Source organism: Salvelinus namaycush, chromosome 19 (genome assembly GCF_016432855.1).
Source record: "Salvelinus namaycush isolate Seneca chromosome 19, SaNama_1.0, whole genome shotgun sequence".
Classification (NCBI taxonomy): Eukaryota; Metazoa; Chordata; class Actinopteri; order Salmoniformes; family Salmonidae; genus Salvelinus; species Salvelinus namaycush.
The window spans coordinates 24,850,879-24,867,170 of NC_052325.1; the positions used below are offsets into that span (position 1 = coordinate 24,850,879).

Consider the following 16,292-nt stretch of genomic DNA (forward strand, 5'->3'; position numbering starts at 1 on the left):
CACAAAGTAGATGTCCTAACCGTCTTGCCAAAACTATAGTTTGTTAACAAGAAATTTGTGGAGTGGTTGACATACGAGTTTTAATAACTCCAACCTCAGTGTATGTAGACTTCCGACGTCAACTGTAGCTCTGCGTGGAATGGGTTTGTTACTGACTCATTGACTGAGTTCAGGTCATTAGGAGGCTAATAATAACCCTTTTCTTTGACCTTAAGGTTAATAACCCACTGATTTGTCTTTCTCCCTCCTGCCATATAGAGTTTGGTATGGTGGCGGTGCTGTTTGCTGCGGTGCTGTTCTACTTCCCCTCCCGGCCCCCCATACCCCCCAGTGTAGCCGCTGCCAGCCAGAGACTCCGCTACAGCAGCAGCATCTGCAGACTACTCAGGTATGTGCTGTCTGCTCCTTTGACATCATCACACACCAACACTAAAAGCAGGAATTCATATTACTTTACTTTACTGACAGGCAATGCATCGTACAGCAATGTAGAACGCATATTGATGTTGTTTTACAAAACCACTCTGAATAGAGCAGCATGCTAAGAGCACATGTCATGAACCTGAATCAATGGAGTGATCTGCAATTAAGTTGTATGATGCCTTCAATCACATTTATTTATAAAGCCCTTTTTACATCAGCAGATGTCACAAAGTGCTATACAGAAACCCAGCCTAAAACCCCAAACAGCAAGCAATGCAGATGTAGAAGCACAGTGGCTATGAAAACTTCCCTAGAAAGGCAGGAACCTAGGACGAAACCTAGATAGGAACCAGGCTTTGAAGAGTGGTCAGTCCTCTTCTGGCTGTGCAGGGTGGAGATTATGTACATGGCCATTAAGGCCAGATTGTTCTTCAAGATGCCTTGAAATTATTTGGCCTTTATCACAATTGTCATGAAAGAGCCTGAGGTTGGTGTGTCCTCTTTGTTGCCTCTCAACAGGCCTTTTCCTGTTTTAACTTTGAGATGAGGAAGGAATTAATCGGTCGGTGTGAGTAGTGGTGATAGAGAATCTTAATGAAGGGGTCTTGTTGCTCTGCCGCTTGCCATCTGTTTGGGCCGCTAGTTAATGTGCATCAAAGACACATCATCTCTCCCCCTAGATTAATTACACTGCCTTAAGGTGCCCCTGGCATTCCCCTGGCATTCCCCAGGCATTCCACTGGCCACTCTTAATAAATAGATCAGAATCGTCATCTCCTCATCCATACACAGCCAGGGTCTTCTGGAGTCCATGGTCCTGTAACATACTGTACTCATACAGCCAGGGTCCTCTGGAGTCTGGGGTCCTGTAACATACTGTACTCATACAGCCAGGGTCCTCTGGAGTCCATGGTCCTGTAACATACTGTACTCATACAGCCAGGGTCCTCTGGAGTCTGGGGTCCTGTACTCATACAGCCATGGTCCTCTGGAGTCCATGGTCCTGTAACATACTGTACTCATACAGCCAGGGTCTTCTGGAGTCCATGGTCCTGTAACATACTGTACTCATACAGCCAGGGTCCTCTGGAGTCTGGGGTCCTGTAACATACTGTACTCATACAGCCATGGTCCTCTGGAGTCTGGGGTCCTGTAACATACTGTACTCATACAGCCAGGGTCCTCTGGAGTCTGGGGTCATGTAACATACTCATACAGCATTCAGAATGCACTGTCCTCCTAGCCTTGCATCACACACACTGAGAGCTGGGGGAAATGGTGCTGTTTTTGGATGGGAGCTAGAGCACTCATTGCCATCCGCGGATTCTGTTCCTGTGGTGCGTATCCTGTCTAGTTGTGGTGGAATGGAATGGGCCGAGGAATGATGGCCTGTGGGTTGTGGGACTGGGATGAAGCGCTGGGCCGTGGACAGCCAGTGAGAAAGCGGGTTGGCTGCTTGGCTCTCTGTAACTCCCTACAGTCAGCCCCTCCAGCCAGGCAGATCTCTCTTTCTCTCTCTTGCTCTCCCTCTCTCTCTTTCTGTCTCTAGTTCTTACTGACTCTCACTGATGATAAACAATAACAAACTAAGCTGCTAAGCACAGAGCTTCAAGAGAGGTCATAAACCCAGTGTACACACTGTCTGACACACACACACACACACACACACACACACTTTGTCTGGACTGCCCCATTGGGACTGTAATGCGATCTGGAGTCCCACTGATAAGCAGCCTTCCAGCTGCCAGTCTGAACTGTATCACACTCAAGCAGCATCAGTGGCTGTCTGGCTGCTGGGAGTTCTACTGTACAGAAGGATTGTGGACAGAAGGAAGGGAAAAATTGGGCCTTGAGTATCTAAGTTCCACTCGTCAAAGAAAGATGGACCTGGGTTAGCAGCAACATTCTGTTTTCTAAAGTTTGCTAGGTTTTCTAAGCCAGTATCCTAAGCCACCATTTGTGCCCCTTCCTTCCATTTTGTTGCTGTGCCAGACAGAGAGAGTTTGAACCGTAGAAAATTATAAGTTCGCCCAGCCGTTCCCTTCCGCTGCAGAGCCTAATCACAACACAGGTCTGGTCAAAAGTAGTGCACTATATAGGGAATAGGGTGCCATTTGGGACGATACCCAGCTCTCCACACATTTAGAAAGGTTATCAGTACTACGTGACCACTGCTCTGAGAATAGTAATGATGTTAGCTAGCAGCATTGATGAAGGTCCCATTATTACAATAACAGTCATTTTGCCTGGGAACGTTTTCTCCTGCTCATTCTGATGCATTGAACTCCAGCCAAGACCTGTCAAGGACAAATGGCACTTAGCTGATGATGCCGCTGGCTTCATGGCTCCCTGGAATATTTCACCCTCCACAGGCCGGCCCTGTGCTGTGCTTACTTAGTCTGTGTCCCAAATAGCACCATATTACATGTATTAAAACTTTTGACCAGAGCCCTATGGGCTATATAGTGCACTACATGGGGCATAGGGTGCCATTTGGGACAGCCTTTCTATACAGTGATCTAACTAAGCTGTGGGATGGGAAAAGGTGCTGTTATTGATTCCTGCCATCACAGCAGAGATAGAGAGAGCGTTCCATCAACACACTTTTACGAGTCCGTCTCTCTCGACTCTCAACTCCTCCAAGGCCAAGTAGTCGAGTACCACAGGACAGGGTACTGGGTGGAAAACATCATGGAAAACTCCCTCCAGCCAATGCTTACACCAATCCAATTCTTTTAAATCCATGATCGGTCCGTTTTCACAAAGTATGAGTGCTGATCTGTTGATCAGTGTTGATCAGCTCAACCTCATTGATTATAATGAATGAACAGGGGTACTTGATCCTCAGCATTCCTACTCTTGATACGTACAGCCCCTAGTCTACTTCCCTGTCCGTCTCTCTCCTTAGAGTTAGTTTATGCATGTTCCGTCTCAGCACGGACTAATAGCTAATCAAGTGAGAGGAGTAAGAGTGCCAGCCCTTCATGGTTTATGAGCATTTCTACAAATGTCTCTCTAATCATCAGGCCAGTGCATCCAGGAGCCTGTATGTGTGTGTGTGTGTCTGAACACAGAGCGGAGACTCTCGCTAACAGAGGAGCCCCCCATCCCCCAGTCTCACCTAGCTGCTAACACTGTCTGTCTGGCACCACTCCAATCACTCTATGACCAATTACAATCAACCATAAGACCCTGTCCCCACTGCGTCTCCACGCCGCTGATTTCATTTGGGAACCATCACTTCACCCTTCACTTCACAGCACCATTAAATCACCAGGCGTCTAGGCTGACAGTGACAGCAGCCGTCATGGAAGGGGAAATCTGTCTCTCTGAGGAGGATTGTTTTTGTTTCCCTAACGTCCGTTCACTACGGACAGCAGCCGTTTACTCATGCATTTGTTTGTTTCCATTGATATGCCAGCGGCGTCCCTTGTGTATGGTGGAGGGGCATCTGGGGAATTCTTAAGGCCTTCCTCATCCTCAGGGGGAGATCAAAAACAACCCTGAGGAAAATAACCACCCTCTCTGTGGTTTGTCAGTGTTACAAAGACTGACAGAACTGGCCAAAGTCCCATTGATATGACCAACCCCTTACAACAGTTTATATTAAAGACCCTCAGTCTCTTATGTCTCTCCTCTCAGGCTGTTAGCTAGTGAAAGAGCACACAAGATTAGGTTCTGTTTCCCTAACGTAGGTATCTCACTTAGTTGGCCCTGGTCCTAACCGATACACTCTCATCATTTCTGACTGCATAGCATCCAGCCATAATGTTCTCACAACCATGAACACTATGTTTACAGCAGGTGGTAAATGTGTCCGTTGTAGACTCAGAGAGGAAGCAGGGCCGGGGAATTGATTCAGATGCGATTGGCGTAATCCACTCGATTAGCAGAAAGCCATAATCTTCCTTCCAGGAATCTTTGAGTCACAGAACAATCAGAGGAAATCATTGTCTCAGATCAACATCTCAGATGAAATGACTTTGTTTGACATGCTACTATTTCCAAACCCATTTATACAGGTAAATCCGTGATTAAGTAGGTGTCTGTGTGTCTGTGTGTCTGTGTGTCTGTGTGTCTGTGTATGTGGTTGGTGTCACCACATGAAAGGATCCCGGTTCTCCATTTGTCGATTCCATTTCTTAGCTGCTCTCCCCCGTATTCAAACCTCATCTTGGAGCTAGTATTGCCAGCCTGTCAAGCAGCTCTTCTCATCTCTTCCTGGTTCATGGCCAGGTGTTTATCTGTCTGTCACCACATTGTGATGTGGGATAGATCGTGCCTGACAGTCAGAGATGCTGTGTGGTGCTAGCTGACAGGATAGGAAAGCAAGAGGCTGTCTGGTGGCACGTCTCAACACATTATCAACCAGAGAGAAGGAAGGGGACGGATGGGGCTTTGCTCTGTATTGTCTCAGACACAGACATATGTATTCCTGTCATGCACACGGGTTATAGATCGTTTTTCTTTCCCCAGAGATTACCCTTCATTCATCACCAAATGTAAAAGTTTTGAGTTAAACGTTTAGTTTGTCATGATGACTCATAATGGAATTAAATGGGACTTTGCTAGCTTGTGATAATGTAGGACTTTACTAGGCAGTGATACTGTAGGACTTCTCTAGGCAGTGATACTGTAGGACTTTACTAGGCAGTGATAATGTAGGACTTCTCTAGGCAGTGATACTGTAGGACTTCTCTAGGCAGTGATACTGTAGGACTTCTCTAGGCAGTGATACTGTAGGACTTCTCTAGGTTGTGATACTGTAGGACTTTACTAGGCAGTGATACTGTAGGACTTCTCTAGGCAGTGATACTGTAGGACTTCTCTAGGCAGTGATACTGTAGGACTTCTCTAGGCAGTGATACTGTAGGACTTCTCTAGGTTGTGATACTGTAGGACTTCTCTAGGCAGTGATACTGTAGGACTTTACTAGGCAGTGATACTGTAGGACTTCTCTAGGCAGTGATACTGTAGGACTTCTCTAGGCAGTGATACTGTAGGACTTCTCTAGGCAGTGATACTGTAGGACTTCTCTAGGCAGTGATACTGTAGGACTTCTCTAGGCAGTGATACTGTGTGACTTTACTAGGTTGTGATACTGTAGGACTTCTCTAGGCAGTGATACTGTAGTACTTCTCTAGGCAGTGATACTGTGTGACTTTACTAGGTTGTGATACTGTAGGACTTCTCTAGGCAGTGATACTGTGTGACTTTACTAGGTTGTGATACTGTAGGACTTCTCTAGGCAGTGATACTGTGTGACTTTACTAGGTTGTGATACTGTAGGACTTCTCTAGGCAGTGATACTGTAGGACTTCTCTAGGTTGTGATACTGTAGGACTTCTCTAGGCAGTGATACTGTAGGACTTCTCTAGGCAGTGCTACTGTGTGACTTTACTAGGTAGTGATACTGTAGGACTTCTCTAGGCAGTGATACTGTGTGACTTTACTAGGCAGTGATACTGTAGGACTTCTCTAGGCAGTGATACTGTAGGACTTCTCTAGGCAGTGATACTGTAGGACTTCTCTAGGCAGTGATACTGTAGGACTTCTCTAGGCAGTGATACTGTAGGACTTCTCTAGGCAGTGATACTGTAGGACTTCTCTAGGCAGTGATACTGTGTGACTTTACTAGGTTGTGATACTGTAGGACTTCTCTAGGCAGTGATACTGTAGGACTTCTCTAGGTTGTGATACTGTAGGACTTCTCTAGGCAGTGCTACTGTGTGACTTTACTAGGTAGTGATACTGTAGGACTTCTCTAGGCAGTGATACTGTGTGACTTTACTAGGCAGTGATACTGTAGGACTTCTCTAGGCAGTGATACTGTAGGACTTCTCTAGGCAGTGATACTGTAGGACTTCTCTAGGCAGTGATACTGTAGGACTTCTCTAGGCAGTGATACTGTAGGACTTTACTAGGTTGTGATAATGTATGCCTTTACTAGGCAGTGATACTGTAGGACTTTCCTAGGCAGTGATACTGTAGGACTTCTCTAGGCAGTGATACTGTAGGACTTTACTAGGTTGTGATAATGTATGCCTTTACTAGGCAGTGATACTGTAGGACTTTACTAGGTTGTGATAATGTAGGACTTTGCTAGGCAGTTATACTGTAGGACTTCTCTAGGCAGTGATACTGTAGGACTTCTCTAGGCAGTGATACTGTAGGACTTCTCTAGGCAGTGATACTGTAGGACTTCTCTAGGCAGTGATACTGTGTAACTTTACTAGGCAGTGATACTGTAGGACTTCTCTAGGCAGTGATACTGTAGGACTTCTCTAGGCAGTGATACTGTAGGACTTCTCTAGGCAGTGATACTGTGTGACTTTACTAGGCAGTGATACTGTAGGACTTCTCTAGGCAGTGATACTGTAGGACTTCTCTAGGCAGTGATACTGTAGGACTTCTCTAGGCAGTGATACTGTAGGACTTCTCTAGGCAGTGATACTGTGTGACTTTACTAGGCAGTGATACTGTGTGACTTTACTAGGCAGTGATACTGTAGGACTTCTCTAGGCAGTGATACTGTAGGACTTCTCTAGGCAGTGATACTGTAGGACTTCTCTAGGCAGTGATACTGTAGGACTTTACTAGGCAGTGATACTGTAGGACTTCTCTAGGCAGTGATACTGTAGGACTTTACTAGGCAGTGATACTGTAGGACTTCTCTAGGCAGTGATACTGTAGGACTTTACTAGGCAGTGATACTGTAGGACTTTACTAGGCAGTGATACTGTAGGACTTCTCTAGGCAGTGATACTGTAGGACTTCTCTAGGCAGTGATACTGTAGGACTTCTCTAGGCAGTGATACTGTAGGACTTCTCTAGGCAGTGATACTGTAGGACTTCTCTAGGCAGTGATACTGTAGGACTTCTCTAGGCAGTGATACTGTAGGACTTCTCTAGGCAGTGATACTGTAGGACTTTACTAGGTTGTGATAATGTATGCCTTTACTAGGCAGTGATACTGTAGGACTTTCCTAGGCAGTGATACTGTAGGACTTCTCTAGGCAGTGATACTGTAGGACTTTACTAGGTTGTGATAATGTATGCCTTTACTAGGCAGTGATACTGTAGGACTTTACTAGGTTGTGATAATGTAGGACTTTGCTAGGCAGTTATACTGTAGGACTTCTCTAGGCAGTGATACTGTAGGACTTCTCTAGGCAGTGATACTGTAGGACTTCTCTAGGCAGTGATACTGTAGGACTTCTCTAGGCAGTGATACTGTGTGACTTTACTAGGCAGTGATACTGTAGGACTTCTCTAGGCAGTGATACTGTAGGACTTCTCTAGGCAGTGATACTGTAGGACTTCTCTAGGCAGTGATACTGTGTGACTTTACTAGGCAGTGATACTGTAGGACTTCTCTAGGCAGTGATACTGTAGGACTTCTCTAGGCAGTGATACTGTAGGACTTCTCTAGGCAGTGATACTGTAGGACTTCTCTAGGCAGTGATACTGTGTGACTTTACTAGGCAGTGATACTGTGTGACTTTACTAGGCAGTGATACTGTAGGACTTCTCTAGGCAGTGATACTGTAGGACTTCTCTAGGCAGTGATACTGTAGGACTTCTCTAGGCAGTGATACTGTAGGACTTTACTAGGCAGTGATACTGTAGGACTTCTCTAGGCAGTGATACTGTAGGACTTTACTAGGCAGTGATACTGTAGGACTTCTCTAGGCAGTGATACTGTAGGACTTTACTAGGCAGTGATACTGTAGGACTTTACTAGGCAGTGATACTGTAGGACTTCTCTAGGCAGTGATACTGTAGGACTTCTCTAGGCAGTGATACTGTAGGACTTCTCTAGGCAGTGATACTGTAGGACTTCTCTAGGCAGTGATACTGTAGGACTTCTCTAGGCAGTGATACTGTAGGACTTTACTAGGCAGTGATACTGTAGGACTTCTCTAGGCAGTGATACTGTGTGACTTTACTAGGCAGTGATACTGTAGGACTTTACTAGGCAGTGATACTGTAGGACTTCTCTAGGCAGTGATACTGTAGGACTTCTCTAGGCAGTGATACTGTAGGACTTCTCTAGGTTGTGATACTGTAGGACTTCTCTAGGCAGTGATACTGTGTGACTTTACTAGGTTGTGATACTGTAGGACTTCTCTAGGCAGTGATACTGTAGGACTTCTCTAGGCAGTGATACTGTAGGAATTCTCTAGGCAGTGATACTGTAGGACTTCTCTAGGCAGTGATACTGTAGGACTTTACTAGGCAGTGATACTGTAGGACTTTACTAGGCAGTGATACTGTAGGACTTTACTAGGCAGTGATACTGTAGGACTTCTCTAGGCAGTGATACTGTAGGACTTTACTAGGCAGTGATAATGTAGGACTTCTCTAGGCAGTGATACTGTAGGACTTCTCTAGGCAGTGATACTGTAGGACTTCTCTAGGTTGTGATACTGTAGGACTTCTCTAGGCAGTGATACTGTAGGACTTCTCTAGGCAGTGATACTGTAGGACTTCTCTAGGCAGTGATACTGTAGGACTTCTCTAGGCAGTGATACTGTAGGACTTCTCTAGGCAGTGATACTGTAGGACTTCTCTAGGCAGTGATACTGTAGGACTTCTCTAGGCAGTGATACTGTAGGACTTCTCTAGGCAGTGATACTGTAGGACTTTACTAGGTTGTGATAATGTATGCCTTTACTAGGCAGTGATACTGTAGGACTTTACTAGGTTGTGATAATGTAGGACTTTGCTAGGCAGTTATACTGTAGGACTTCTCTAGGCAGTGATACTGTAGGACTTCTCTAGGCAGTGATACTGTAGGACTTCTCTAGGCAGTGATACTGTGTGACTTTACTAGGCAGTGATACTGTAGGACTTCTCTAGGCAGTGATACTGTAGGACTTCTCTAGGCAGTGATACTGTAGGACTTCTCTAGGCAGTGATACTGTAGGACTTTACTAGGCAGTGATACTGTAGGACTTCTCTAGGCAGTGATACTGTAGGACTTCTCTAGGCAGTGATACTGTAGGACTTCTCTAGGCAGTGATACTGTAGGACTTCTCTAGGCAGTGATACTGTGTGTCTTTACTAGGCAGTGATACTGTGTGACTTCTCTAGGCAGTGATACTGTAGGACTTCTCTAGGCAGTGATACTGTCGGACTTCTCTAGGCAGTGATACTGTAGGACTTTACTAGGCAGTGATACTGTAGGACTTCTCTAGGCAGTGATACTGTAGGACTTTACTAGGCAGTGATACTGTAGGACTTCTCTAGGCAGTGATACTGTAGGACTTTACTAGGCAGTGATACTGTAGCACTTCTCTAGGCAGTGATACTGTAGGACTTTACTAGGCAGTGATACTGTAGGACTTCTCTAGGCAGTGATACTGTAGGACTTCTCTAGGCAGTGATACTGTAGGACTTCTCTAGGCAGTGATACTGTAGGACTTTACTAGGCAGTGATACTGTAGGACTTCTCTAGGCAGTGATACTGTAGGACTTCTCTAGGCAGTGATACTGTAGGACTTCTCTAGGCAGTGATACTGTAGGACTTCTCTAGGCAGTGATACTGTAGGACTTCTCTAGGCAGTGATACTGTAGGACTTCTCTAGGCAGTGATAATGTAGGACTTCTCTAGGCAGTGATACTGTAGGACTTCTCTAGGCAGTGATACTGTAGGACTTCTCTAGGCAGTGATACTGTAGGACTTCTCTAGGCAGTGATACTGTAGGACTTTACTAGGTTGTGATAATGTAGGACTTTACTAGGTTGTGATACTGTAGGACTTCTCTAGGCAGTGATACTGTAGTACTTCTCTAGGCAGTGATACTGTAGGACTTCTCTAGGCAGTGATACTGTAGGACTTCTCTAGGCAGTGATACTGTAGGACTTCTCTAGGCAGTGATACTGTAGGACTTTACTAGGCAGTGATACTGTAGGACTTCTCTAGGCAGTGATACTGTAGGACTTCTCTAGGCAGTGATACTGTAGGACTTTACTAGGCAGTGATACTGTAGGACTTCTCTAGGCAGTGATACTGTGTGACTTTACTAGGCAGTGATACTGTAGGACTTCTCTAGGCAGTGATACTGTAGGACTTTACTAGGCAGTGATACTGTAGGACTTCTCTAGGCAGTGATACTGTATGACTTTACTAGGCAGTGATACTGTAGGACTTCGCTAGGCAGTGATACTGTAGGACTTCTCTAGGCAGTGATACTGTAGGACTTTACTAGGCAGTGATACTGTAGGACTTCTCTAGGCAGTGATACTGTAGGACTTCTCTAGGCAGTGATACTGTAGGACTTCTCTAGGCAGTGATACTGTAGGACTTTACTAGGCAGTGATACTGTAGGACTTCTCTAGGCAGTGATACTGTAGGACTTCTCTAGGCAGTGATACTGTGTGACTTTACTAGGCAGTGATACTGTAGGACTTCTCTAGGCAGTGATACTGTAGGACTTCTCTAGGCAGTGATACTGTAGGACTTTACTAGGCAGTGATACTGTAGGACTTCTCTAGGCAGTGATACTGTATGACTTTACTAGGCAGTGATACTGTAGGACTTCGCTAGGCAGTGATACTGTAGGACTTCTCTAGGCAGTGATACTGTATGACTTTACTAGGCAGTGATACTGTAGGACTTCTCTAGGCAGTGATACTGTAGGACTTCTCTAGGCAGTGATACTGTAGGACTTCTCTAGGCAGTGATACTGTAGGACTTTACTAGGCAGTGATACTGTAGGACTTCTCTAGGCAGTGATACTGTAGGACTTCTCTAGGCAGTGATACTGTAGGACTTCTCTAGGCAGTGATACTGTAGGACTTTACTAGGCAGTGATACTGTAGGACTTCTCTAGGCAGTGATACTGTAGGACTTTACTAGGCAGTGATACTGTAGGACTTTACTAGGCAGTGATACTGTAGGACTTCTCTAGGCAGTGATACTGTAGGACTTCTCTAGGCAGTGATACTGTAGGACTTTACTAGGCAGTGATACTGTAGGACTTCTCTAGGCAGTGATACTGTAGGACTTTACTAGGCAGTGATACTGTGTGACTTTACTAGGCAGTGATACTGTAGGACTTCTCTAGGCAGTGATAGTGTAGGACTTCTCTAGGCAGTGATACTGTAGGACTTTACTAGGCAGTGATACTGTAGGACTTCTCTAGGCAGTGATACTGTGTGACTTTACTAGGCAGTGATACTGTAGGACTTCGCTAGGCAGTGATACTGTAGGACTTTACTAGGCAGTGATACTGTGTGACTTTACTAGGCAGTGATACTGTAGGACTTCTCTAGGCAGTGATACTGTAGGACTTCTCTAGGCAGTGATACTGTAGGACTTTACTAGGCAGTGATACTGTAGGACTTCTCTAGGCAGTGATACTGTATGACTTTACTAGGCAGTGATACTGTAGGACTTCGCTAGGCAGTGATACTGTAGGACTTCTCTAGGCAGTGATACTGTATGACTTTACTAGGCAGTGATACTGTAGGACTTCTCTAGGCAGTGATACTGTAGGACTTCTCTAGGCAGTGATACTGTAGGACTTTACTAGGCAGTGATACTGTAGGACTTCTCTAGGCAGTGATACTGTAGGACTTCTCTAGGCAGTGATACTGTAGGACTTCTCTAGGCAGTGATACTGTAGGACTTTACTAGGCAGTGATACTGTAGGACTTCTCTAGGCAGTGATACTGTAGGACTTCTCTAGGCAGTGATACTGTGTGACTTTACTAGGCAGTGATACTGTAGGACTTCTCTAGGCAGTGATACTGTAGGACTTCTCTAGGCAGTGATACTGTAGGACTTTACTAGGCAGTGATACTGTAGGACTTCTCTAGGCAGTGATACTGTATGACTTTACTAGGCAGTGATACTGTAGGACTTCGCTAGGCAGTGATACTGTAGGACTTCTCTAGGCAGTGATACTGTATGACTTTACTAGGCAGTGATACTGTAGGACTTCTCTAGGCAGTGATACTGTAGGACTTCTCTAGGCAGTGATACTGTAGGACTTCTCTAGGCAGTGATACTGTAGGACTTTACTAGGCAGTGATACTGTAGGACTTCTCTAGGCAGTGATACTGTAGGACTTCTCTAGGCAGTGATACTGTAGGACTTCTCTAGGCAGTGATACTGTAGGACTTTACTAGGCAGTGATACTGTAGGACTTCTCTAGGCAGTGATACTGTAGGACTTTACTAGGCAGTGATACTGTAGGTCTTTACTAGGCAGTGATACTGTAGGACTTCTCTAGGCAGTGATACTGTAGGACTTCTCTAGGCAGTGATACTGTAGGACTTTACTAGGCAGTGATACTGTAGGACTTCTCTAGGCAGTGATACTGTAGGACTTCTCTAGGCAGTGATACTGTGTGACTTTACTAGGCAGTGATACTGTAGGACTTCTCTAGGCAGTGATAGTGTAGGACTTCTCTAGGCAGTGATACTGTAGGACTTTACTAGGCAGTGATACTGTAGGACTTCTCTAGGCAGTGATACTGTGTGACTTTACTAGGCAGTGATACTGTAGGACTTCGCTAGGCAGTGATACTGTAGGACTTTACTAGGCAGTGATACTGTAGGACTTCGCTAGGCAGTGATACTGTAGGACTTTACTAGGCAGTGATACTGTAGGACTTCTCTAGGCAGTGATACTGTAGGACTTCTCTAGGCAGTGATACTGTAGGACTTTACTAGGCAGTGATACTGTAGGACTTCTCTAGGCAGTGATACTGTAGGACTTTACTAGGCAGTGATACTGTAGGACTTTACTAGGCAGTGATACTGTAGGACTTCGCTAGGCAGTGATACTGTAGGACTTTACTAGGCAGTGATACTGTAGGACTTCTCTAGGCAGTGATACTGTAGGACTTCTCTAGGCAGTGATACTGTAGGACTTCTCTAGGCAGTGGACTTGCTGCTAAAACGCCTTTGTTTCTCTCTCTCTCTCTTGCCCTCCAGTAATTTCCGGTTCCTGATGATAGCGTTGGCCTACGCGGTGCCTACAGGAGTGGTGGCAGGCTGGTCAGGAGTTCTGGACATGATCCTCACCCCTGCCAGAGTCAGCCAGGTAAGGAACACACACCTGACCCAACACCCACAACATGTATGCTGGGTTTAGAACATACCAAAGATACAGATTGTCTTCAAAGTTGAGAAGTGTTTTCTGAACTAGCGTATCATTACTCACTTTATTCACTCTGAATGTACTACAGTAATAGCAGTTCTGGAAGACAATTTAGACATTTTCAAACTGATCACTTCTTAAGGTAATTTATTACATTAGAGCATTTACAGCATTTTCTGCCAATTTCATACAAATGACCCGCGCTGGTACGCACCCACAATGAAAATGGCGTGTTTCAATAGCTATCTCAACTCTGTGTTGGTGCTCACCTTCTGAAGCACTGAAACAGGCCCGCCAGCCTGCCTGAAAACTTCCCCTTATTCTAACTGGGCCTGTGATATGGCTAATTGTCTGAGGCAAACACACAGAGTTTGATTTCCCTGGCTGAAATTAATGTTTACTTTTGAAATGGCACCCTATTCCCCACATATTGCACTACTTTTGACCAGAACCCTGTGGGAGTAGGGTACCATTTGGGATGCAGAATGTAATTTCACAGGCTAAAATGGATGTTGACTCATAATTAACCCCCAGTGGACAGAGCCACAGCAACACAATCTTCTTCACAAAGTCGACTTTACTTTCCCATCCTGGACTCATTAAAAATAAGCAGGCCCTTGTGAATAACACTTTGAAATAAAAAATGATCCTCCACGTGGGGCTTGTTTGGTTGGGCTCTTTTTTCTGTCCACTTCCTCTCTCCAAGTGGTTTCACCTTTTAAGGGTCTAATCAAACATACATGGATTCGACAGAACTTTATTTGCATGCGGGAAAATGTGGAGCACGTCAAGATAGCCAGGCACTTAACACTTGAGATTCTTATCTTAATGAGACCGGCATTGTCTCAGACCCTTCAACCATCCTGGATTAGCATCAGAGATTTCAGGATGAGAGAGAAAGTGAGAAGAGGAGATGTTGGGATGCAGACCAGAGCACCCTCTACTTCCAACAAGATAGTAGTGGCTCAAAGGAGACAAAAGAGTCTTCTTTTCAAGGTTATCATCAGCCAGGTTCTTGAGAAAAAATGACAGAGCTGTGGGATCACACACACACACACACACACACACACACACACACACACACACACACACACACACACACACACACACACACACACACACACACACACACACACACACACACACAGCCTTGTTGTATTCACCTCACTATCTTTCCTTTCTGTCAGAACCTACAGGCAGTATCCTCAATTCTTTATACTCTTTATGTCTAATGGTTTCATTTGTCGTGGAAAGGAAATCATTAGGAACTATTCTCACTTATCTCCCTATCTAAAGATGGTGTCACAAAGATGCATAGCTGAACTCTGAACAGTTTCCCCAGGCTCATAACGTATAAACACACTGAGTCATTAAAATGCATCATAATGAGAGCATTCACTCCTCAGAAGCTGAAGGAGTGTTAGTTTGACTTGAACAGCCATCACTAGCCTTGCACCTTGAGACTAATGTCCCATGTATGTAGAATCATTATAAAACGGGTTGTTTGCATCCTGGATGCTAATTGGTTGATTTGAGGGACAACAACTTCCACAAAATACCATGACGTATTCATCTCCCTCTGAAAAAGATTGTCTACACAATATTTTTCCATGCTGCTATTTGGTTTGCAACAGTTGGCGGTTATAAACCTACCAGTCTGCCTCTACGACCTGTGCAACAATGTATCATTTTACAAATGCGATCTCTCCTGTGCCAGCTAGCCCAAGTATCAACGAGAAACTAATAATTCACCATGGAAACTGTAAACACTCAGAATTCCATTCATTCATTTACCAGCTTATGTAGGCCTATTGGATATTATTAAATCATTAATTATTGAACTTGTTGTCTCTCATAATCATTGAATCTCAGCTAGCTACATGCCACTGATTTGTTTTACATAGCAACATTGAATGCATAGAACGATTAGAATGAACGACTGGGTCAAGACATGAGAATATCGAACGATCAGCCCGCTTGGGTAGCAACTTCAGAATGCAAAAGGTATCCGATGCGGGCCTGTATGCAAGGAAAATAATGGCTGTGAGTGGCAATCGGTGTGAGAGCTCACTCAATAGTTATTGGCAGAAAGCACTGGAGTGCTATTTTAGCTGCCAACGATGTGAGTGGGATTCTCTGCCAAAGAAGAGGCAAGCACCTGCTGTCAGCAACCAGCGCCAGGACCATGGACAGTTCTTCCACACGTGCCATCAATGGAAACATTACTATTAACATCACCAACAAGCTTGGTTAGCTCGGACTCGCTCACCATAATAGTTGTTACCTATGTATGCCTATTGGATTTTTTTTAATCATTCATTATTGAACTTGTCTCTTATCATTGAATCTCAGCTAGCTAGCTACATGCCACTGATTTGTTTAGCATACCAACATCGAATTAATAGAACAATTAGAATGAACGACTGGGTCAAAACATAAGAAAATAACTAAAGTGACCAGCCCACTTGGGTAGCAACTTCAGAATGCAGTAGTAGGTATATTCGGATGAGCTATGTGGAGAATAAAGTATATACATACACATAAACAGCAGTATAGAAACAGAATATAAGGTGACCAGTGTTCAATTAAGCAATAATGCCTGAGAACTCGGGAATTATCGTGTGACAACTCCCTCCAAGGGCTGTATCCTGGCCCGAGGTGGGAACCGCCCTTATCGGGAGTTATCAAATTATAATTCCTTGGTATTTACAGTCGTGGCCAAAAGTTTTGAGAATGACACAAATATTAATTTTCA

General features: G+C 44.7%; 1 protein-coding gene across 1 annotated transcript in view; it reads left to right on the forward strand.

Annotated features, from left to right (window-relative positions):
• LOC120064258 (solute carrier family 49 member 4 homolog) overlaps nt 1–16,292 on the forward strand; it is a 90,154-nt gene that overhangs the window by 28,282 nt on the left and 45,580 nt on the right. The window contains exons 4-5 of the mRNA XM_039014695.1: nt 259–388; nt 13,372–13,480. Coding sequence (XP_038870623.1) covers nt 259–388; nt 13,372–13,480 — 239 coding nt within the window. The remainder of the gene's footprint in view (nt 1–258; nt 389–13,371; nt 13,481–16,292) is intronic.